The sequence below is a fragment of the Ochotona princeps genome, chromosome 32 (assembly GCF_030435755.1).
Source record: "Ochotona princeps isolate mOchPri1 chromosome 32, mOchPri1.hap1, whole genome shotgun sequence".
NCBI lineage: Eukaryota > Metazoa > Chordata > Mammalia > Lagomorpha > Ochotonidae > Ochotona > Ochotona princeps.
In genome coordinates, this window is record NC_080863.1 from 4,816,735 (window position 1) to 4,841,448 (window position 24,714).

The window sequence follows — 24,714 nt, forward strand, 5'->3', positions numbered from 1 at the left end:
AGAAACATCAAGTTATTTACCAGTTTGTGAGGATGTCAAATTATTTTGGGGGGAAAAAAACCTTGTAATTAAATATTTTAAAATATCATGTTATAGAACCTCCTCAAAATTATCTCCAGAAAAATCGCAAAGCTGGAGTATAAGAAAAGCAAGAACAAACAGGGCTGATACGCACAGACACAATCCAATCGGTGATGAGAGTAACCAGCTGATGTCACATGCCCAGAAGTGTCCTGTCCGCCATAGCATGCACCTGCTCCTGATGGAGTTGTCTGTGGCTTAGCATACTAGTGAGAGGTGTGTACTGGGTAGGGAGAGAAGCTTTGCCCCTGGGCCCCTGGGTATTACTCAGACATGGAGTCTCTTCTGGTTTGACAGGAAATCCATGCCTTATCTGTTGGCAAATATTTTTCAAATTCTCTGTTTCTATGGAAAGAAGATGATACCCTGTTCAAGATAGACCTATATACGGTGATATAGTGAAAACACAGGCTCTGAAAAATTGTGGTTTGGATTTCAGCTCTGCCTTTTTCTATACAGCTATAAACTCCTAAACATCGGGAAAGTGAAGTTTAGTCATCCATTAAAGTGTATAAACTAAACACACTTACTTTAAAATTAGCAGCAGTTAAAACCCATAGAGCAGTGTCCTGGTCTTTTTTTTTTCTCCCTATAATGCATCCATAAACGTTGATAGGTCAGTGAGTCTTGGCTGCTATTAACAGAGTTCATAATTCTGCTAGGGGGTACGTCCCAAGTGGTTTGACTTACCTGATCTCTTTTATTTTATGCTTTGCCAATGTTCGCTGGAGGGCAAGGTTCAATCGTTCAAACTGAAAAGTGAAAAGACATATTTTAAGCATGTCCCTAAGTGGTAATTATTGAAAACTCTGCATTTTCAAAAGTCATCTTGAAGGACACATTATTACTTGAAGAGTGAGGGGAGTAAATTTAAATTTTGAAACTGAAACAGACTTTCTGTTTATTTGTTTTCATTTTGTTTTTTCAAATGGCGGAGGCAGCAATAGGGTCAGAGGAATGTGCTGGGTTGTGTATGGTGGCCATAGATCTTGACTGCAGAGCCATCTCACGGACAGCCTCAACATTTGGTCAAACTGTATCAGAATCCAAACCATGGAGTTTAGGCTGGTTACAGCAGCGCTCCCATGATGAAGGCTTCCTTGGTCATCACTTTGTCCAGGTCAGGAGATCCCTGTGGATGACCCGTGAATCCCCCACCTCAGGACAAGGCAAGAGTGTGGCAAGAATGTCTGATACATACTCTGCATGCGGCACCCAGCCCAGTGACTCCCCGCGTTTCACCTCACACTCCTCATTAGAGTTCACACCTTGCTGTCTCTTTCCCACTCACTCCTTTTAATCTCTTAAATCCAGTTTAGCATCGAAGACTGCTGATCATTTATTTGAAATGAGTTTTTTGTTTACCTCAGCTTGTATTTTAACTAGCGATTTTCACCAAATACTTGTGTTTTATTCTTTTCAGGGTTTTAGTTTCTTGTTTTGCAAAAACTGTTTATTTGTATGTATGTCAGATTGCATATTTCCTAAACTCGGCTGGCCTCTTATTGATCTTCCTCTAGAGTTTTGTCTCTTACTCACTGATATATGGGAAACAGCATTGTTAACTAGTGCTGTCAATTTATTTTGCATTTCATAAAAATAATTAGGTGTATTTCTGGATAAGTAGATGAACATTTATTTCATTGTCCCCTAACTAGGGAATTGAAATTTTTTCTGACTTCCAAGTTGAGAAACTGCTTTTTCCTGGAGAACATTTGTATCTCTGAGAGTTCCCACTAGCCAAGTGATACAATGGAATGAAGAAAAACAGATCAAGATTCACTTTCAAAGCAATGAGTTAAAAAATGGATTTGCAGTTTTAACGAAGCATAAAGCTCAATAAAGAAATGTACAGTTTTCAAAAGAACACTTGGTTGCTGAAGATAAATGAATGATCATTTTAAAAGTGAAACACTTTTTCTGAGTCTTCCAGGTACAGAAAGGAAAGATTCATGGCCAGGGGTGAAGGAAAGGCTGGCAGGAGACAGTTCATGGCACAGTTTGAATAGGCCTTAGAGGGTTATGTGAGGGCAAGTAGGAAGACTGACAGACGAGGGACATGTGGAGACGTAAAAAGAGTCTCATTTACCGTCAAGAAAAGAATTAAAGATAACGCTATTTTGATAAGACTGTCAATGAGATGGATCAGTCAGCATGCTTGCAAAGTTTGAATTTCTCAATAGCCTTCTGCTCAGCGACTGATCATTCTAGTATTACCAGTCTTTGAGTATCAGTGGGTACATACATCCATGGAACCAGGAAGATCTGCAAGCTATATCAACCACTGAAACATATATATGTGGGAAGCAACAAACTAAATGGAAGGCCAGCACTGCAGCAACAGTGAGCCAACTTGGCCCCTGTGACACTGTGATAAGGAGCTGCAGTGCCTGTGCCTGTTAGGGTCGCTGCTAAGGCACCCGGGACAGCAGCAGGAAATGGCCCAAGTGCTTGAGCCCTTGCACACATGCGGGAGATCTGGATGGAGCTCCGGCAGGCTGACCTTCGCCTAGTGCAGCTCCAGATGCTGCAGCCATTTGGAAAGGAATTCAGTGCAAAGAAGATCCCCCTTAGCCTTCTTCCCCCCACATCCCCACATGATCACTCTGACTTTCAAACAAATAGACATTTACAAATGGTACATCATTTTGGTGCAAGCAATTTTGAACTGGATGCATATTTCTTTATAGCCATACATTTTTCACAAAGTTTGTGAAGTGCTCTCCTGTGTCCAGAACTCTAGGCTTGTACCCACACTCTGAAGATACTCCGTTCACATGGATTATCATGAATAAATATATGATAAATAAATAGTATTTTTTCTGTTGCCAATGCAGTATCTTAAAGGCTGAGCCTATAAAATTTATCACAGAAATGATAGAGCTAAGTAGAGAGATGTTACTGTCTTAGGTTCATACAAATGAATTCCTTACAATAAAGTGATTTAAATGATACCTCTGTTCATGGAATTGCTAACCAAAGACTTTGATGGACTGAGGAGATAAACACTAACAAATAATGCTATGTCCTGCATTTGTTGTTCAGCACTCAAACATTTTGAACTATTTGGAAAAGCTTTCATGTGGAGTTTGGAGGAGTGAGATCCAATATACCTATAATCCTTAGACCTTAAGTAGAATCTGTGAGTCACAGTTCCTAAAGGTAAATGAAATGCCGCTCTTAAATTTGAATGCTGAACAATGGCCTTTGCCCTGATGAATGAAGGACAGATATGTGTTTACTGTTCTAAGATATATTTGTCTTCTACGCACTTATAAGAACACTTAGGGACTAACTGTTATTTGAATCAACATTGCTCTGTATCCTCCGGATTTTGATGGACAGAATTTCATTGGTATGGCCTAGGGACAAGTAAATACTTCAGCTGATTCTGAACTTTATGTAATCTTAATATTTCTCAGACCAGTGAAATATCAACAAATATATCATGTCCTTTTTTCTCTCAGCAATCCAATAGTTTGGAACACATTTGGGGTTTTGATGATTCTCTTCAGATCCTCAGAGTCTCATCTGGTCTTTGATTTGCGGAAGTGTTATTTACCTATGCATAATCACTTTAACTAATTTCTTTCCATAAACAGATTCTTATTTGCCACAGGAGTGGATAACAGCTGAATGCAAGCTTCTTAAAAAAAAAAACACTCTGCCTGAGAAGCCCATAGGATTATCAGGAGCAACAGCCACAGAAGGCAAGCAATTATTACCAGCAAAATCAGCAATGAGTGAGATGCACAAAGTTTTCCATAACTTTAGTTATACTTCTATTTGAAACAAATGATGTAAGTTTATGTGCCTCAGTTTCTTTGCACAGAAACTAAAAACTCTGTATTCAGTGATCAATAAGACCTCTTAATACTTAAGTATCCCATTGTCCTGGAATGACATTTTCTATGATGACTTGCTAGGAATTTGAATACTTGCCATGACCCTAAAAGCGTACCTAAAAGCATACCAATGATGCCACAAACACTATTTTGAAACTCTTTCTTTGAATTATGGACAACCCTGAAACTAAACAGTAGGCTACATATTTGATCTGTCAACATAAAAAAGAATCAGGGATCAGGGAGAGGGTGTTATTCAAACACAGGCAAATGTTTGAACAATGAATGAAGTCATCTAGATGAACTGCTACAGTATTCACACATATTCAACTCCGGGACATTTACTATCATAGCAGAGATGGCCTCAGTTGGAAAGGAGCCCCGGTAATTAATGTCAAACATATGTTTCTGCTTTTTAGATTTTCCACAGCCTTTTCTTCCTGGCTATATGACACTGTGGTCAAGCCTTGAAGATTTGTCCATGAGTTCACAAACAAACAATACAGCTTGATGTAAATAAAGTAAGATATAGCTTAATTTTGGTACTTCCTTCTGGCTTTTCAGGACATTCCCCGGAGGACAAAGACAGGGCAATTTACAATGGTCTGCCTGTCACCAGTAGATTTGGGGAAGGAAACATAATCCTGTAACTTCTCCCCCAGCAGAGACGGAGAGGATAGGGCACGCTATCAATATTAAAGGTCTGAGAGACTCCTAGAATTTTTAACTGGACTAACTGGTGAGGATAGTTCCTTGGTCAAACCAGTCTATGAGACTGGAAATGTTGGTATCTTCTTCAGCTGTGTAGACGCCACAGCTGTGACACACATGAAGAACCAGAGAATTGTGACACCACCAAAAGAACAGAACAGAGTTCCATTAATCAGTCCTAAAGAAACAGAGAGCTGAGGACTGATTGACAAGTAATTACAACTATCAATAAGCACCGTGAGCTATAAGGCGACGCAACAGACAACTTAAATCTTGAAAATTGCAAATGAATAAAATGAGAATTTCATCAAATATAATAAAATCTTACAGTGCAAGAATGCAGCAATTAAACTGAAAAATTTTTCAGAGAACTATAGAGATATTCAACAACATACTTGAGCATGTACAAAAATCAGGTAAAACTAAGACAGATTTGTATTATCAAGTCAGAAGAGAAGAGAAGACAGAATGTAAAAAGAGAGAATGAAAACAAGAGAGATGAAAAAGAGAAGAATGTAGAAAGAGAGAGAGAGAGAGAGAGAGAGAGAGAGAGAAGCCTACTGGAACACCTTCAAGTGAACCAGAATATTTTAATAAGAGATTCCAACATGGGCATTATGTCTATTGTAGGAATCCAAAATTTATAAAGCAAAATAACAAAGTTAAAATGGTAATCATAGGCTTCTGGAAAAACATGGAAGCTACCCAGCTTGTCCACCATCACCCTCTAGCTAGACAATGGCAACCACAGGCTCATGACTCAGACCCATGAGACCAGGTCAAGAGCACAGAGAACCTGACTCATTAGCATTATGGAAATTTTATCTTCCATAAATTGGTGGACCACATAGGATGGTGTTTGAGATCAGAAGGGAAAAAGTGAGACATGCATTGTTCTTCAACCAATTTAATTTTATTTTTTAAAGCTTTATTTATGTAAAAGACAGGGTGACACAGAGAGAGGGAGACACATACACATACATACAGAGAGTGAGAGAGTGAGAAAGAAAGGGAGAGAGAGAGAGAGGAGACATTGTCTGCTGGCTTACTTCCCAAATGATCACAACAGCTGGGGAGAGGCTAGCCCAAAGCCAGGAGCCTGGACCTCCACTCCAGTTAGTCTCCCACTGGTGTTTGGGATACCAACACTGGTCATCTTCCGTGGTCTTTCCAGTGTATCAGCAGAGAGGTGGAATGAAAACAGCTCCCTGATATGAGAGGTGGTGTCACACGGCAGATTAGCTCACTATGCCCCAATGCTGGTCTCAGGAATTTATTTTTAAAGTAACAGATAGCAGCTACTGAGCATGGCACGAGCTGCAGATGACTTGGCTTAATCATCACTGCAACTTTAGAAAACAGCACTGCTCCTGTTGCCTTGTCACACTGTTCCAGGGCCACACCGTTCCTGTTCCTGTGTCACAGAGGACAAAGAAGCTCTGAGGGACTAAGCAGCTGTGACAGTAGAAGCTCCTTCCAAAAGGAATTCGAGACATTACACATTTTAAAAATAAATGCATGCAGAAGAAACTGTCTTCAAAGAAGTTTTTTTGGGAGGATTTCAAGGGAATATTCTACATGTGTGAAAGCCTGGGATGGAAGAATAAAAGCATATGTCTGAGTTTTTGCTTACAACACCAACTTCTCACAATTTCAAAATGGCATTTGTATCCCAGTAAGGAAAGCTCTCACCTCGGGGAAGATGAGTTTACAAATGCTCTCTGCCAAGGTGTGAAGGTAGACTCGGCTGCGACTGGTCTTTCTCTGGGGAAGGCCTCCTTGAGCATGCTTCTCAGGAATGTTCTGACAGACGGGCACAGTGGCTTTGCAGCTCTCCGAGCTTCCTGCCCCCTCGTTGGCTGGCTCTTTGGGCACCTGACCAGGTGCCAGTAAGGAGAAAGGGCACTCGCCGGTGATCTTGAGGTCCTTGAGCTTGGTGCAGAACATGGTGCTGGTGGCCTTCACCGGATCTCCCAGGGAGCAGAGTTCTTACATACACACTGTCAGAGCCACTTTCAACTCAAGGACACCTGTGATTGTGGGACCTCTGCAAAAGAGTAGAAAGAGGGGTGTTTTTATAGACAAACAGAAGACAGGCAAACCAGCCAAGCACAGGCACTATTTTCCAAGTAAAACAAACAAACAACAACAACAAAAAAGTTCTGGTGGAACTGCCAATTATAAAGGAAACGAAATCTCCAGTCTTCACCATCTGCACATTTCAGCATACCAGTAACACACTTGCTTTTTAATACACTTGCTTTTTATACTCAATCTGTGGCTTTTTATGTTTAAATGCATTTCACCCAGTTTGGTTTCAAAAGAGTAGAAAACCATGGTTTTCTGAAAACCACGTACATCCATTAAGCTAGTACTGCTAGGTAATGCTATCCTTTCAGGAACATCAGAATTATATCAATCAATGTGTCCCAAAGTGCCTAAAGGAATAAAATACATATAATGGTGACCAAATACATGTTTTCAGATTTGAAAAACTCTTAGAAGGAAAAAAAAACCTGAATAAGCATTGTTATTTGCAGAAGAAAATTTTATTTCTATAAAGAATAGATAATTTTATTGAAATGGTATCATCAATAAGGGGAAAAACTAATGTTTCAAATAACTCCTGAGCCCTAAATATCTCATGGGGTTTACCAAAAGCTCTGGATCTGAGTCCAGAGGACCCTGGGCTAAAGCAAGAAAGCTTCTCTTACTGAAGGTCATGAACTCACAACATTGCTGTTTCTTCAGATTTTCCACTGTGTGTGTTGTTATTTTTTTTTTTTTGGATATTGTTTTTATTGACATGTTTCTATTAATATTGCGCTTGTAAATCCTCCAATTTACAACTCATTCATTGTTGATATTTTGTCATTGGCATTGCCTACTTCTGAATTCAGCTCAGCCGTCACACTCCCAGGCTGGCTTTTGTCCTGTGGGATGCCCTTATCGAATTGTCCTGGCCCACGTTCTGATTCCAGCTTCCTGTTCATGTGCGTTTCGGGAGGCACCAGGTGACAGCCAGATGCAAGCATCTGATTAGCTTCCTGTCTCTTGCTTTAACTTAGTTCAGTTCCAGCTGTTCTGAGGGTATCTGGGGGAGTAAACCAGTAGATGGAAAATCTTTTTCTCTGTCTCTTCACCTTAAAAACAAACGAATATGGGCCTGGCGCAGTGGCCTAGCGGCTAAAGTCCTCGCCTTGAACGTCCCGGGATCCCATATGGGCACCGGTTCTAATCCCGGCAGCTCCACTTCCCATCCAGCTCCCTGCTTGTGGCCTGGGAAAGCAGTCGAGGACGGCCCAAAGCTTTGGGACCCTGTACTCATGTGGGAAACCTGGCGGGGGGGGGGGGTGTTCTGGCTCCTGGCTTTGGATCGGCACAGCACCAGCTGTTGCAGTCACTTGGGGAATAAATCAATGCACGGAAGATCTTCCTCTCTCTCTCTCCTCTCTGTATATCTGGCTTTGTAATAAAAATAAAATAAATATTTAATATTTGTGTGTGTGTGTATGTGTGTGAGGAAAGCAGGGACCAGACACAGATGTATTCGTTGTCCAAGGTCCTCAATAGCTTTTGGCTTGAGCTTAACGTGAGAGGCAGGAACTCCATCCAGGTCACTTAAGTGTGTTGCAGTAATCCTTTTCTTAAACTCTCATCACAGTTTCCCGGGATGTGCATCAGGAATACCAAGGAAGTGTTGTTGTTTTTTTTCAGGTCTGCATGCCCTTATAATATGAACTAAACAAGGTGTTCATGTGTAATAAAACTCTGAAGTTTAAATAATGGAGGGTCTCCTTCCATGAACAATAAATTGTCCTAAGGAAGCTGTAAGTTAGGAACAGGAGCCAGGGTATTCTTACACTGGATGAGTCTTTCTTAGCTAGTGTCCACCCTGAGACCAAACACCTACATCCCCACCCTATACCTTCCTCCCAGACAGCTCAATATTTTCTCATCCACATATTCAATGTGGCTGTGCAAAGCTGTAACTGACCAGTCAACTACCCTTGAAATTCTTTATTTTCCCCTATTGCACAGTCCCATAATTTCCAGAAAATTTCACAAGGGTTGTTTTAATTAACATAAAAATAGTACCTGGAACCAGGTTGTGCTCACATCAAAATCAGTTAAATGTTTAGCCTTGTGAAATCACATGTGTGTAAACAAACCAATTAGCATTCTTTGCCTGTTCGGCTGATGAGTTTACACTCAAAGATGTACTCAGCATGCATACCTTGGGAACCTATGTTTGTCTTGTGTTTGCTGCCAGGAATACAGAATATGCTCTTCATTTCAGAGCAAGTGATGACTTTTCATGTGTTACTTTAGAAGTGACTTCAGAAACTGCTTGGTTATTTAATCAGTTCAAGTACGCAGCTGATTATGGAAGTGGCAATGATAAATGCAGTCAGGGAAAAACAGATTAAAATGATACATTTGGCAATCAGTCCCCAGCAAGGAGTTGGATAATATGTTCTCAGAAACTCGGACAGGTTTCTGCAATTCCAGAAGTTGATGATTAAATAGCCTCCAAATATATTTAATGATCTCTCCCTTTCACTGGTGAGTGATTTACTTTGCCATGGTGAGAAATAGAACTCAACTATTGGCCTGCTGTTACTAATTAGGACATTTTATTGTTCATGGAAAGAGACCCTCCATCATTTAAACTTCAGGATTTAATTACACATGAACACCTTGTTCACTACACATAATAAGGGCATGCAGACCTGGAAAAAAAAAATGCTCCTTAGGTATTCTTGAGACAAAATGCCTCTTTTGTAACAGCAGTAGATTTGAAAATTAGAAATGGAGCAGGTGCTTGGTGGCCAGACAGGTGCAGGGGGAAAGTCATCAGTGGGATGTTCACATCCCATATTGTAGTGCCTGGGTTTGAGTCTCAGCCCCTGATTTTCATTCCAACTTCCTGATAGTTCAACATCTAGGAGGCAGTAGATGATGACTCAGGCAGTTGGGCCCCCACTCCCATGTGGGAGACCCAGGTTCAGATCCAGCCTCTGACTTGTACTTGGTCCAGCCGTGGCTTTTGTGGACATTTATTGTGGGATTCTTAGTCTGAAATGCCTCTCACTGTGTCCGTCTTTCAAATAAGTCAGTAATAATAATAATAATAAAAATCAAAGACCAACACTAAAAATAGGGGAGGCAGTGGCAAACCCAAGCACTAAGTCTCCATGATAAAAGGAAGGAGCTGTGTTGGATGCTGACATCCAAGCGGAGACCCGGATATCACAATGTCTGCGATCATAGTGATGGTCATGTTTTACGTTCACAGTCAAAGTTCCAGGTTTTTAAAACCAACCAAGAGAAAGAGAGAGTTTAAAAGTAAATTGTCCTGATAATGATAAAGTTGGTAGGCTTGAGTACAACCTATAATACCTCTTTTCACAAATAAATCAGTTCCAAGCATTGCATGTGCTACCAAAAGGGGAAACACACCGTGTTATAAGAGAACACATCAGGTTCCATACCTGGACCCATGAGAAACAACTGAGCAGAGTCAAGTGAAGCAAGAACTGCAAAGAATAGTAGGCTTGGAGGCCAGGATACATCCCTCATGTTCAAGTCACTAGACAGCATCAGTACAGTTACAGCGTGGGGGTTGGGGACAATAAGGCAACAAGGATGAGACTCACAATAGACAGAGGTTAGGATTTCGCAGGTTTTGAAAACCCCTGAACACAACTCTGTTCCAAACACTATCTATTTAATGTCCAGAAAATAAGAGCTTTATGTATTCCTATAAATGGCTGAGTTGATAAAAGACTGAGATACAGAATGGAAACTGTGTCTGAGTTGGACAGACAACAAATCTGGGAATAGTGAGACATGGCCCAAAGGCAAAAGTATTTCACAGACAGAATCCACAGTCCTTGGCTACTGAAGGGGCTCAAGGCTGAAAAGGAGAAAGGACACATTCTTTTGACCTGACTTGTCAACACCACAGCCAAGGAAAAACTCTGGAGACCACACAGGGTAGTCAAAACAGTGCAGTATACATTTCCCATGCCTCCAGCCATTTCATTCTAACTACAACCAGATTTGGGATTTTCCATGTTCTAGAAGGCCTTGTGGGAATCAGGACACTCCAACTTTCCTGATGGATCTCCTTCTGCAAACTGATGTCTGTGTTCTTCATAGGTCTAGACATGGAATGTTGACTACCAATTTATACCATGATCAGAAGCTCTGCTTCTCTATAAGCCTACAACTGCATGTAAAAGTGTGGGCATACCTACCTAGCTTTGTGTGACTAAAAAAAAAAAACCCCATATTGGTAACTCTCCCAAAATGGAGACCAACTCTAAAATCAGTAGCAAACTCACTTCCAATATTCAAATATATAAAGACTATGAGTCCCTTGCCAGGCGGAACCACTTGGAATGGATCATGCAGGCTGAGGAAATGGGACAAACACTCTATATGTTCGTTTCTCTAACATATATAACAATTTCCTGAAGCCCCTTTTAATACTCTTATTACAGTCCCATGGCAAAAATATTACTTTAGATATATTTAGTCATCTAAAATGAATTTATTGGAAGTATTATATTTATTTGAAAGGAATTAAGAGGAATGTACTTCCTTTCCGCTGTTAAAAAAAAAAACACCATTTTGTTTGTTTTATCTTTAGTAAATGTCATATACTTCTGTAATGCAAATTGACTCAGGCACACTCATACATAGAATGACATCAGAATCAACTTGCAGTCATAGTCAACTCCCTCACTCCGCTTGCCTCCTCTCACTGCCATTGCCCTGTCTTGGTCATGGTCATTGCAGTTCCCTTTAGTTTTCTCTGGTTTTCAAAACTCAGTAGGCTTCATTCAATGTCTACAGTTACTGCCTTGCACAGTCCTATAGAATTCAACCCATCTTGACTAACTGGCGTGGTTTTAGAATTGTTACTCTTTGTGTTGGTGCTCTGAAGGGTTCAATGATTTCCTTCCAATAAATTCTTTTATTTTTAGTGAATGGTTTTAATAGCACACATGGTTTATAAGGAGCACATAGATCATGTTATATTGCACACACTTCCACTTTCAAGAATGTTTACTTTGAATCCTCAAGTCTGATAGGAAGCTGACTTTTTCTGAAAGAAGTCAATAACACTGTATAGAGTTAACTGTGATCTGTGTAATGCAAGCTGTCAAAACTTTTATCAACAAAGACAGCAATTTCCATTGAAATTCATATAAGGTAAATAAAGAAATACCACAGACTAGTAGCCGAATCAACAGTTAGGATTGCTTCTATGAAATGACAAAATAATAGAGTTTACAGCCCCATCCAGAGCAGGAAGAATCTATTTTAATTTTATCTTATCTCATTCACTTAAAAGCTGCATGTCATATGTTCAATAAAACATATAATATAAAAATTGGGCAGCGATGCTGGTGTTTTGAAATTCTTTTCTCTTCATTAAGTCAAAATTGTTGCATAATTAAGGAAGCCTTTCGTTTCTGAAGTACATACAATTTTCTGCAAGTCTATATTGTTCTCAAGGGGGAAATTAAAAACAATCTCACAACCACCAAGCCAAATGGCAATTCTGTGGTACCTGATTCTCTGTTTCTAAATTGTTGCACAGAAAAACAATGAGGACTAATTATAGAAAGAATCTTGTCCCTAAACACTGCTACTAGCGGATGGCTTCAACATCAACTAGCGCTAACACATTTTTATCTATGTGTTTTTCTCAGTGTTCACTCACAAAGGTTAATGTATCATGCAGGGAGAGACAAGATGATGCTTGGCATGTTCATTATAGGATACCTGTGAAATCACACAGAATCTAATTAAAATAGGGTATACATTATCCCCAGTCCAATTAAAATAGGAGATGCAGGTGTTTCTGCAAAGGCGAGGAAGATTCTCAGACTCAGAGAGTCACACCTGTGGACATCCTGAACCCTGGGGAGATATCAGCATCATGTCAGCCGTGGCGGAAAGGAAGGGGTGACTGTCCTATAGAAAAAGAAGATTCTGGAATAAGAGATTTTAGTGATCTTCCCTGTTCCCCTAACTCATCTCTTAGAATTTCCCCCAAGGTTCTCTGGAAGAATGGCTACAACCTAGGAGAATCACATAAACCTAGCATTTTTATGCACTGTTGGAAATAGAACCTTAGTCTGTTTAACAACAAAGTATCAAGGAATGGACCCGGCGGACAGCATAGTAGCTAAAGTCCTCGCCTTGCACGCCCCGGGATCCCATATAGGCTCCAGTTCTGATCCTGGTAGCCCCGCTTCCCATCCAGCTCCCTGCCTGTGGCCTGTGAAAACAGTTGAGGATGGCCCAAGGTCTTGGGACCCTGCACCTGCATGGGAGACCAGGAAGGGGCTCCTGGCTTCGGATTGGCTCAGCTCCGGCCATTGCGGCCACTTGGAGATTGAACCATTGAAAGGAAGGTCTTCCTCTCTGTTTCTCCTCCTCTCTGTATATCTGCCTTTCCAATAAAATAAAAAAAAAAACTATAGAAAACAAAGTATTAAGGAGTGTACAAATTGGTCAGTGATGAAGATGATAGTGGAGAAGCGAGAGTGGTGTCCTGAACATGCAAATATAGCTGTTTTCCTTCAGTTTGCCTGGGACCAATGTGTGGTAACAGATCTTTCCAAGCAAGTCATCACTATAGCCCTCTGATTCTTGAGACAGAAATAATAATAATAATAATAATGATCGTTTGTCAGGAAGGCTGGACCCTGATCCTTGAGGCTCATGTTGGTACCAAACTAAGCAATTTTCAAAACAAGTTCATGTACGTTTTTTCCATTGTGATTAGCTTAGAAGAAATCAATGACAGAAAGAATTTCTGGCTTCGAAACATGCACTTTACAGGAATATATTTGGACACTTGCAAAAGAACACGTTGAGAAATTCTAAGGATTTTCCCATTAAGTCAAAAGCCGCAACCTGTTCCTTTCATGCCGTCTGCCCTCTAATTGATTCAAAATAAACGAAGCTAAAAGATGCCTCTCCAGTTGGCAGCCAACTCCAAGCAGTTCTTACTTCACTATCTCTTACATGAAAGTCCACAGAAAACGACTGGCATCCATAAATAAAATTTTAGAACTAGTATGCATGTTGTTGATTACTTATTGCAATTCCCTCCACTTGTAGATGACAGAACAGAAATGCGGGATTCTAGTGAGCTGGCCCAAATCCCAACGTTCTTGAGGGATAGAAATGAAAAGGAATGTGTAGAAAGCTGGACCATGAGCCCATGGTTTGTCCATATATCCTGATCACCTAGTCAGCTGAAACAGAGAGAATCTCTCTCTTCCTGTTGGGAACTCCCAGTCACCGCCCCACCTTCAGAAAATTTTAGCACTCACTTCTTTTAATCTAAGTTCCAACACTCAGTGATCTGATCATTCGAAACACAGTGAAGTTGCATTTTATCTACACAGCCTGCTAGTAGTAACACACACTACAAAACTGCTTTAGTTGTCCATACTTTCAAGATTGATTTTTATTTTATTGGAAGTCAGATTTACAGTGAGAAGGAGAAGCAGAGAGAATGATTTTCCATCTGCTAGTTACTCCCCAAGGTGTCACGACGGCTGGAACTGAGCCGATCCAAAACCAGGAATCTCTTCTGGGTCTCCCACGTGGGTGCCGGGTCCCAAGACTTTGGGCCATCTTTTATTGTCCTTAGATCTTTACGTGTAAAGATACAAGTATGTGCATATGTGTGCAACACAAAACTAAAGCTGATTTTTAAACTTTTGCTTTTCTACCTTATTATTATTATTATTTTCAATATTTTCAACTTTTGGACAGAGTGAAATCTGAGGATTTACATAATTTTGTGAATTTAACTAAAGCCTGAATTTTCCAGAAAGAGGTATCAATACTCTTTGGTGTAACTCCTTAACCTTCTATTCCAATTCACTGTGAAATTATATAAACGAAAACCCATATATTATTCAACAATGCCTCAGAAGAATAATTTAGCACAATTTCATGTATGATTAGATATTTAGTGAATGTCATGAACAGGATTAAGTGTATACTGGGCAAGGATAACCACAAGGAAGATAGATTGTTTCTCAAAAACAGATTTTAAAATGAGCTGTTTCTAAATTCAAATAGATCTCAATTAAAATGCATTGATGAGACTATTGTGTTCAATTGCTTAGGAGGTTGATGAGGACTCTCTACTCACATCCGCACCAACTCTTCCTAATCAGTCATAGTGTAAGTGGTAGAAATAAAGCATTAACACTCATTTTAAACTATCCCTCCTAGGCAGTATTAGCTAATGAGGGCGCTGGAAGGCCTTGGACTACGTAGAATTTAAGCTGATTTTTGAAAACAGCTTGAACTTAGACATCATGATGATGTCTAAAGGGCATGTCGCAGAGACAGAACACACGGCGTGAATATGAGAAAATTAGGAAGTTGTGGGAAAGACACAGGAAAAGGTGGTTGCTGGAGATACTTTAAAGTTAAGCAGGCAGGATGTGGCAACTCACTAGAACGAAGGAACCTGATAACAGGTTTTTCTTGGAACGCTGGCGGTTTTGCTAATACAAGCAGCAGAAGTGTAACAGTGGGTCTGAAACAACGCTGAATTTTGGTTTTTTTATACGTGGAATTTCACTGGTAGCAGGATCTCTTGGTAGAGATAAAGTTGCCTTCATGTTTGGAACACTATATATGCTTAATAAATGTTAACAATTCTTACTTGGACTTGATGTTATTGCAGCATCTTTATGTTGACCTTGTTCAAGAAACAGTTGACCCAAAACTGTATATTTTCAAGTGTAGTACACAGACGCCTACAAATGACCTGAGGTCTTTTCATAAGATCTGCAAGGCCGACACTATTTTCATAATAATACCCTGATAGTGTCTTTTTCACTCTCATGAGTTCATGGAGTTCAGTAAAGTTTTCCAGAGGCCACATGGCAGGCGGTGACGCGGTGATGCAATCATTCTGATGAGATCTACCTTTGTTACAATGAGGCCATAAAGGCAGGTTGCCTGAGATTATTGCAGTTTATCGGAGTTTTAATTTTGTTCTTCCCAACCACCACCACTACACTTACTACAACAGTATTTTTTTTCAGTACTTTCTTTAGGATGACTCTATCTAAAATCTTCCATCATCCATTCATTCACATAACCCCCAAATATTTATGAATCACTTAGTATTACATTGTGAACGATAGGGCCTCAAGAATTGAATGCAAACTCAGCCCAGTCCTGGACCTTGAAGGAATATAGACTAGGAGAGAGGACAGAGTCAAATCAAGTGAAGTCTTGACAAGTGGTGATGTGTTCACCAAAATTCTGCAAGCTAACCCTGAATGGCATGTTGGTACCCAAGCATGTGACACAGTCGTGAAGTGCAAGCAGCATCAGGACACAGGGCTGTGTGTTGGCCAATAATGTGGGGCCTGCAGTTTACCTGCTTGAGCCCTGCGTGGCAGATACACCAGTTCGTTTTTTCCCTCCTTTTAAACACGTGGCAAGTAGGGAAAATCGCTGATACTCGTATTTACCATCTTAGTCCTTACCAGAGAGAGCTCATGAAAAGAATCGCAGCATTGAACAGACTGTGACAATAGGCACCTACTAATTTCCATTATACACCGAAACAGAACCCAGGGTAAGATAACACTACTAAGCTGTTCTCACCCTGCTTCAACTTGCATTACCTGCTGATAAGGAAACTGTCCACACCATGCCCAGGAATGAAATGACAACAAAAGTGTAAAGAAATAGCTCTCTTCAGGGACTTTGGCTTCCCTTCCTGTTTGAGCACCATGCTGCAGCCCAACAGACCCTATCTGAGTCTTTATCTCCTATCTACCAGCCTCCAATGCTGAGTCTTTCAGCTTCTTTTTTTGCTTGACTCTAAACGTCCATATCCAAGTCCCATTCTTTTGCCTGAAAGCAGGGTGCAAGATAATAAAAGAGACTCATGCCGTTGGGCAAACCAGGTTATGCTGCTTAAGACAATTACCCCACAGACTTCTATAGACACAATCCAAAGGGCTGCATCATCTTCAAGAAGCCTTGGGCCTCAGAGCAGGATAAATGGGACTCAACCTGTTTGGTGACATTGGCCTTGGAATATGCCCTGTATCTGACCCCTTCCTTCTCTACCAAACCCTCAGATAAGCTACAGGTGATAACCAGCTGAAGTCACGACTAATTCATAGCCTCAAAGAAAGAGTAGAAAAAGGAAGAGAGGGAAAGGTAGTGACTTCAGTTGGGATAATTTGGGGTCCGACCAAAGTACAGACCCTGGTTGACAACTATAGCAGCTGAATATTTTTGGCATAAGATGACACAATTAGAGCATGAGTATTACTCTGAACCAGTCACCAGAGAAAAGAGCCAGATGCACACGCTGCGGCACATTAAATTGTTATTTAGGGTAGAGGTGGGCAAGGAAGAACGTTATTTACAATCGGTAACTCAAAATGTTTCAGCACATAAAAAGAAAACCAGACTTTGCCCAGTTTTCACCGGGAAGGCTATCTTTTGTTAAAACATCTTTGCAATGTTCGTGTAGTATAAAAACATCACCTTTAATTCTTGACATCTCAGTTATTGCACATATTCAAATCTCCTTCTTTACCGCATGTACGGCACTCAATTCTTTAGACACAGCACTATCTTTTAAATCAACACATTCAAAAATTCACTTAAAAATCTTATGTAAACGGAGTATTAAAAACACTTGTCCTATTTTCATTAACTTAATATGATCATGTTCCTGTATCCAGGCAGACAAATACCAAAACATTCCACAGAGACTTGAAACTACACTCTGTACCAAACCCATACTTGTTTTTTCCCCAAAACATACATATACCTATGAAAAAGTTTAATTTAGAAATTAGGTCCAGTAAGAAATTAACAATAACTACTCATAAAATAGGATGAGTAGAATGACATACATTCACAAAAACTTTTAACATGTATTTAATATTTGTTTCTGGAATTTTCTATTCTATATTTGTAAACATACCTGCTATGTGGAAGGAAACCATGAAAAACAAAATCATGGGTAAAGGAGAGCTAGTGTAACAAAAACCAGATATCATGTAACCATGTCGAATAGAGTATATCTAAGGCTACAAAGGATTGGCAATTGAGAACAGAAGGCAGCTAAGCACTGCAAGGCACAGGGTATATGAAATTAGACTATGAATAAAAACACCTCCAGGAAAGAAGTCCTAGGGTGTCTCAGTCTCAGGCATGTAAACAAAGCAACCCATGTTGCTGAATAAGCATTGGCGTCCTCTCAGAACTGGTAAGTGGAGCGCTAACCCGAAACATGACAGGATGAGGAGTCCTTGAAGGATGAATGTGTCATGAGGGTAGATCCCTCGTGAGTAGATTAGTACCTTTACAAAGGAGACTATGGAGAAATTCGTGTCCTTTCTGCCCCATGAGAAGCTGGAGAGATGACCATTGAAGATGCAGGTCTTCTTCAGGCACCAAACCTTCTCCTTTCTTTGTCATGGGCTTCCTGGCCTTCAGTATCATGGCAAATCATTCTGTTCTCTATAAATCTGCTCCTCTTCAGAGCTTTGCTATGGAAGTCCAAGTTGGACTAAGACACAGATAAAAGATGCCAAGTAACTTCCTAATTAAACGTAGAAATGTGTTTTCGGGCTTATAACTATTTGATTTGATTTAAAAAGGTCTAACTAAAACTCAAAAATCATAAGATGGTTCCATACTACCTAATACAAATAAGACTCAACCTGAAATTATAGTCTTCTTATAATATGATTATATTAAATCACTTTTACTCATATCCATCAACATAACCTCCTCACTCCAAGCTGGCCCTATCACAGCACACAACTCCTCTTCAACGCCTGATTGCTTGCTACTGGTCCCATCGGCACCTGCCTCCAGATCTCAGCTTTGTCAATGTTGGCTACACCTTCGCTGTATATTTGCATGGATGAAGTCATATGCATATAATGGAACCTGAATCCAAAAAGACATTGACCTTCCGAAGCAATGCCCTAACCTAATGTAACACGTTAACTGCCTTAAGTATTTTTAAAAATCTCCAATCAGGTGGCCAAACATAAAGTTAGGATAACCAAAGTATCTCTGGAAGAATGGGTGAAACATATGTCATCAAACATTGAAGTATAAATGCAAACACAATTCAGAAAGATTAAAGCAGATTAGATATCAGGTGGACTTACTACAGAGTATCTTGGGGAGACAATGCAATATTCTATGTCCCATTACATAAAGCCAATTCTCTATGTCCAGCTCTAGGGACTACATTTATCCCCTGCATAAATCCCCTATAAGATAAGAATAGGGATGTGAATATTATAAAAACAATAATATAGTTCAAGATATGAAAAGGATGCCTACACTGAGAACTGGTCACATCAAGAAATGTTGAGCTACGCTTAAGATATGTACTGACAAATAATGTGCTAAAATTGACCTTAACAGTCTCCGTGAATGAAAAAAAAAAATAGCTGATCATCTGCTTAGGATACAGAGGGAGGCTGACAGGGTTGTACTACAATACTGTAAGCATCCAGAAAGGTCCCATGAAGAACCTGCTCTAGAATGAACCACGAAAAAGGTAAACGAATTCAGTAGCACTGTTAGCCATTCCTTACCCTGAAGCTGGAGTGCATGCTTCTGCAGCTGACCAAAAGTCACAACCATATGACTTCATCCATGCAAATAAACAGCGAAGGTGTAGCCGACATTGACAAAGCTGAGATCTGGAGGCAGGTGCCGATGGGACCAGTAGCAAGCAATCAGGCGTTGAAGAGGAGTTGGAATTTCCGTATACCGTGCGTAGGATAAAGGCAAGGAAACATTAGAAAAAGAGGGTAGCCAGGAAACAAAATGGACAGGGTGTGGAGTTTTAGGTGGTGTTAAGGGAAAGGAAAGCGATGAGAAGGCCCACGTATTGATGACTATCAACAGATTCCCAAAAGGAGGTAGCTTAAGTTATGATCCAGGTCCGATGTGTAGATGTTGACTGAAGTGCTGACCAATGATGAGAGACTACGTGAAGAAAGAAAGGCCCATGTAGTCTTACACTCAAGAAAGGTGGACTTTTCTGTGAGCTGGGAAGCACTGCTAATAGAGCAACAACAAGGGGAAAACTTTACAAGGGGAAAAGGGAAGGGAGAAAAAGAAAGAACAGCACGCATGCGGTTCCCAACAGATTGCAAACCCCAGGAGAGGGCACGGAGGGACCTCTGTGTGACCAAGGCATAATACTGCATGTGGGAGATGGAATTAAACTGCAAGTGCATTGTTGTAAAAAAAAAGTTGTTTTGAAATCTATGCATATGAAGGTTGTTAAACGGGTTCAGAAAATTCATGCTATGAAAAAAATATGCATAATTTCAAAATTGCTGACACCAGCAGAAGCTCATACTTCAATTATATTTTCCCACAAACTTTTGGATACTATCTAGGGATTCAGATATGATGAAACTAACAGTAAAGTCTGGAGGGTGACTGGAGCTTGGTAGGAGATGCAGACATTCAGATAGTTACTTTCAATGTCCTGTGACATAGGGAAACAGATGGGGAGACGTTGGGTGTAGAAGGATAATCCCCTCCTTTCCCCAGGGAGTGACTCTCACTGCCACGGCTTCGTACTATTTCTTACTATTGTGAGAAGAGTTTGCATGTGACTTTGTTCATTTGTGTTAGTTTACGTATTATCAAAGAGAGGGTTTGTTTTAATAGCAGATTGTTAATGACCAGAAAGTGTGTTAAGTCAGAGGAGTCAGGAGCTAAAGCAGTGACCGTCACATTTTTGTTTTTCAGGAGCCTTTCAAGTCTGAAAAAGTAGAAATTCTCTCCTAGCTGAGTGGGAAGCTGGTCCTCGAGGCCTTCATCCTCACGGATAATTCTGTTCATACTCTGCATGCACCCCCCACCCCAACCCCAGGCTATTTGGAAGATGCAAGCTGCTGGTCTTGTACTTCTCAGAAAGTACATTAAACATGAAATAGGAAAAGCATTTCAAAATGAAGCAGCTTTGAGTTGGACAGTCAAGAAATAATCGTGACCCCAAGTCAGTCAACCAGTTCATGTGCAAGGTAACTGCTTCCACAAGGAAACTGCAGCTCGCCAGAAGGTCTTCTATTTGTTCAAATTGGAGACACCCAAGACTAACCACCGTCCAGGGCCTGAAACTTGCAGAATGCATATAGATGGCCTACTGTGATGATTGATGCTTTGGAAAGAAAAATGCTTGTTTAGACAAGTGGACAGAAAAATAAGAAATAAGAATGTTGACTAGCATTGGCTACGAAAGAATTTCTAACTGAGCCTCATGAAAATCAGTACTGTGAAAGTTGGATATCCGAGCAAACAATCAACAAACAAAAACAAAAGTTAAGAAACTTTCCAGTAAATCTGGTATCCAGAAAGGCATTCTGAATCATCACTTCTAAGATATCTCTGCACCAGTAATACATCTTTTCCTTTTGATTTATCCAAATACTGTTTCAACTTGTCATTTCTCCTAACTTGTAGAGATCCATTCTTAAGTCTAACATGACATGCATGATTTTTATAAAAAGACAAGTTGGGAATTCACCTATAAAAATATCAATTTTCTCTACCTGCAGAACACTTCTCACTCATTAGTAAATTTAATAAACACTTTAATTTTTATCTTATGGTTTCTTGCAAATTTGAGATTATATAATGATACATCAAGAAACTGATGTTAGTTTAATATTTAACTTTTTAAAAACTTTTTGAGTGCAAAATGTCTGTGACAAAATTCTTAGCATTTAGCCACAGATATTTCATTAATGTATTCATAATACATACAATGTAGCTTGAGTGTTTTCACTTCAGCTTGTAGCATCTATGAAATCAACTTTCAAAATGTCTTAAAACAGGATGATTTGACACGTGATAACCCAAAGACACGTACGTCCTCAACCTTTGAAGGTTTTTCACATTTCATTTTTTGCAGTGTTGCTAGATGAAAGTGAAGTAACTTTATATTTGCTTATTCTCTGAAAAGGTAAAAACCATCCAAAATGTGTTGTTTTATATCTGAACTTTCCGAAAGAGGGCCTTTTAGGGGTTATTTATGTTTTAGATCCTGAGGAATCAGTATCTAAATGAGGAAGGTATTTCATTTTTTAAAATATTTCAGATTTAAAATGTTTATTTTCCACGGGATCTTATGGTAGAGGAAGAAATACGAAGTGTAAGCCTAGTCATCACAAATTTCTCCTTTAAACCCCCAGGCCTGTTTCCTGACACAATGAAAAACCACACAAATGCGTGTATTTTCTCTGAAATGCCTCCCTGCTGTCGAAATGGCTCACTCCTCTAGAATGTGTCCTGCTTGTCTGTGTCTGCCTGTCGTTTTAAGAACGAGCTGTGTGGCTTACACATTGTAACTGTGTGGTTCTTGTGTTTCTCTTGGGTTGCTGTCCTTTTATGAGTATCTGAAAACTCTGGGGCTCTTGTCTCTAAAAACTCAGCAACTCACAGATCTGAATGCACTTTTAGGGGCTGCCTAACCCCTTGAAACAGACCCATAGAGGCAGCTGCTAAATAACAGCCACGCACAGACCCACAGCCAAGTTCCCCCGAAAGGACCAAGAGCAAGCTGGGATTTGGAATTCTAAGACATTCCTTTTGTTACACCGTTGCTATCATTGATTTCACCAAGTCATCCCAATAGCCTGAAATGATCACGTTCAAAAAAATAATAATAAACACAACCATTTAGGAAAAGCCCACAGATGACTTGTACATCTCCAACCAAGGGACCATGTTCTGTCCAGAGACCAGTTTTAAAAAGTAGCTGGACCTTTTAATGAAATCGCCACCACGGGAGGTCTAATCCTAAAAACAAAACAAAAACAAACAAACCAAAAGAACAACAACAACAAAACACTACTGAAATGTTAAATCAGGACTGTTAGGAAGTTCAAAAAAAAAGTCCTATTTAAATCCTAGGAGGGTTTTCCTTGTTGGAAACCAAGATGCCTTCAATTAGTCCCCCTAAATGTCTTCTAAATCCCCTACTTCGCAGCCTGCACGTTTTACCAAGCGCAGCATGAAGTTAGAACCCTGTAAAAGCCAGATAGCCAAAGGAAACCCCACAGAAGCCACAGAGGCAATCACATGACCACTCGCCCAGAGGGTCCCCCGACAGAAGGGTCGCCCCAACCGCAGCACAGCCCACGAGACACCGGCAGCCGCGCGGGGGCAGTGGGGATGACTCCCTGCACCCTAAAGCGCCCTGGACACCAGGAAACGGTGCTGAGCGGGCTCAGGCGCGCACGCACGCTCAAGTTTTGCCGGCTGCTTTCTGCAAGCCAGCCCTTAGCTCTGCAGGAAGGCGATCCTTACCCACGCAGTAGCCCAAAGGGCCAAGCTGCTTGCCAGCCTGGGCGCGGCCTCCAGCCCTCGCCGGCTCTCAGTTCCAGCCGTCTCTTTGTAGCTCCGGCTCGTTCAGCCGCTGCTCTCGAGGCCAGGGCGCTGAGCCGGATTGGTGTTGTCCGCTGCCCCGGTGCCCTGGCCGTGGGAGAGCAGCGGCCCCGGCGCGCCCCGCGCGTTCTCACGGCCCAGCCCTGCGAGCGCGGCCGTCCGCGTGGCGCGGCCGAGCGCCCACCCCTTCCCTGCTCCTCCCACGGCCGCCGCGTGTCCCCCGGGCCCTGCGCCGAGCCCCCCGGGCGTCCTTTCAGCCCCGGTCTCCCTCCTCCCCTGCGTGGGAACCGGCCCGGGCTTCCCAGGGTTGGGCAGCTGGGAGCGCAAGGAAGGTTTCTCAGGAAGGGGAGGAAGAGGACGAGCTCAGGCCGCGGACACAGGGAGAGGGGAGGCGGCTCTGCGGAGCCGCAACAGCTTACTCAGGGGCTGCTCAGACCTCGGGGCTGTAGGATCTGCAGCAGCTCCCGGGCACGCCTCGTGAAGCCTCACTGCGAATGCAAAAGGGAGCTGGGCGGGAGGCGGGCGGGCCGCGCTGGCGGGAAAGGGGAGCGGCCGTGGCACCTGTCGGCCTCCGGGGGAGCGCCGCCGGGGACCCCGCGACACCGAGTCTGGCTCCTGGCTGTCTACCTGCTCAACAGGCTGAGCCGGCGCGACGTGCGTGCGGCGGAATCCCGACTGGCCGCGGGCGAGCAATCAGTTCTTGCCTTTGTTTCCACCAGGGTCTCTGAGCATCACCCTCCCCGAGCACCCCAAAGGCTCCCTGGCAGGTCCTTGGCGCACAGCTCCCGACTTCTTGGCACACCTCCTCCCTCCTCCACCCTTCTCTGCACCGAAAAGGCTGAAGAAGAGGAAAAAGCAGAGAGAGAGAGAGAGAGAGAGAGAGAGAGAGAGAGAGAGAAAGGAAAGAAAGTAGCGGGCCAAACCCACCATGATGAAGTCACGAGAGGCCAGGGTTCCTCAGCGCTCTCTGCCGCACCTCCCCCGCAGGTGTCCTGCGCCTGGCGCTGCGCCCTGGCCGCCTTGCTTTTTTGTCTCGGGTCTAGTGCAGGGGTAGTGAAAGAAAACTGCGCAGAAACCTGATGGTAGCAAGGGACTCTGCGCCCAGTCCCACCCCCTACATTCACACCAGTGCATGGGGAACGGAGTCCTGGTCTCCGCAGCTGCCCAATCGCCATCCCAGAAATTGCCGCGTGGAAACACACACACACACACGCACACACGCACACACACGTACACACACGAGGGAAGGGGGCGCAGGAAGAGAAAGGAGAAGCAGAGAGTGGGCTCCCGGAACCTTTGGTCCACTTAAAAGCAAAACCAAAAGCATAATTTTTCCCCCTCTGTGTTTATCAGTCTGGAAAAGCTGGTTTTCTATTTGTGCTGGGAAGCTGAAACCTACCCTTATCTAAACAAGTGATTTTTTAAAATGCTATTTTTTCCAAAGTTGAAACTAACATGCTCGTTTATCCACAGATTTCTGTGTTACAGAGACTCTCTTGCATAAGGTGCTCATCTTCCAGGTTCAACGTTTGGTACGCGTGTGTGACTGTGTACCCTCGCGAGTGTTTTCCTATATTTTGAGCTGTCCTGCTTACTTGAAAAGATTCCATTC

At 41.8% G+C, this 24,714-nt stretch overlaps 1 protein-coding gene across 2 annotated transcripts in view; it reads right to left on the reverse strand.

Moving 5' to 3' along the window:
- GUCY1A1 (guanylate cyclase 1 soluble subunit alpha 1) overlaps window positions 1-24,176 on the reverse strand; it is a 39,771-nt gene extending 15,595 nt beyond the window's left edge. Inside the window, exons 1-3 of one of the 2 annotated variants that reach the window (XM_058657555.1) lie at window positions 24,030-24,176; window positions 6,330-6,684; window positions 772-833 (exon numbers count right to left, since the gene is read on the reverse strand). In XM_058657555.1, the coding sequence (XP_058513538.1) occupies window positions 772-833; window positions 6,330-6,584 (317 nt within the window). In that variant the 5' untranslated portion in view covers window positions 6,585-6,684; window positions 24,030-24,176. Of the gene's footprint in view, window positions 1-771; window positions 834-6,329; window positions 6,685-23,024; window positions 23,289-24,029 lie in introns of those variants that run through there. The other variant, XM_058657554.1, reaches the window with a different exon arrangement.
- Between the last annotated feature and the right edge of the window lie 538 nt (window positions 24,177-24,714).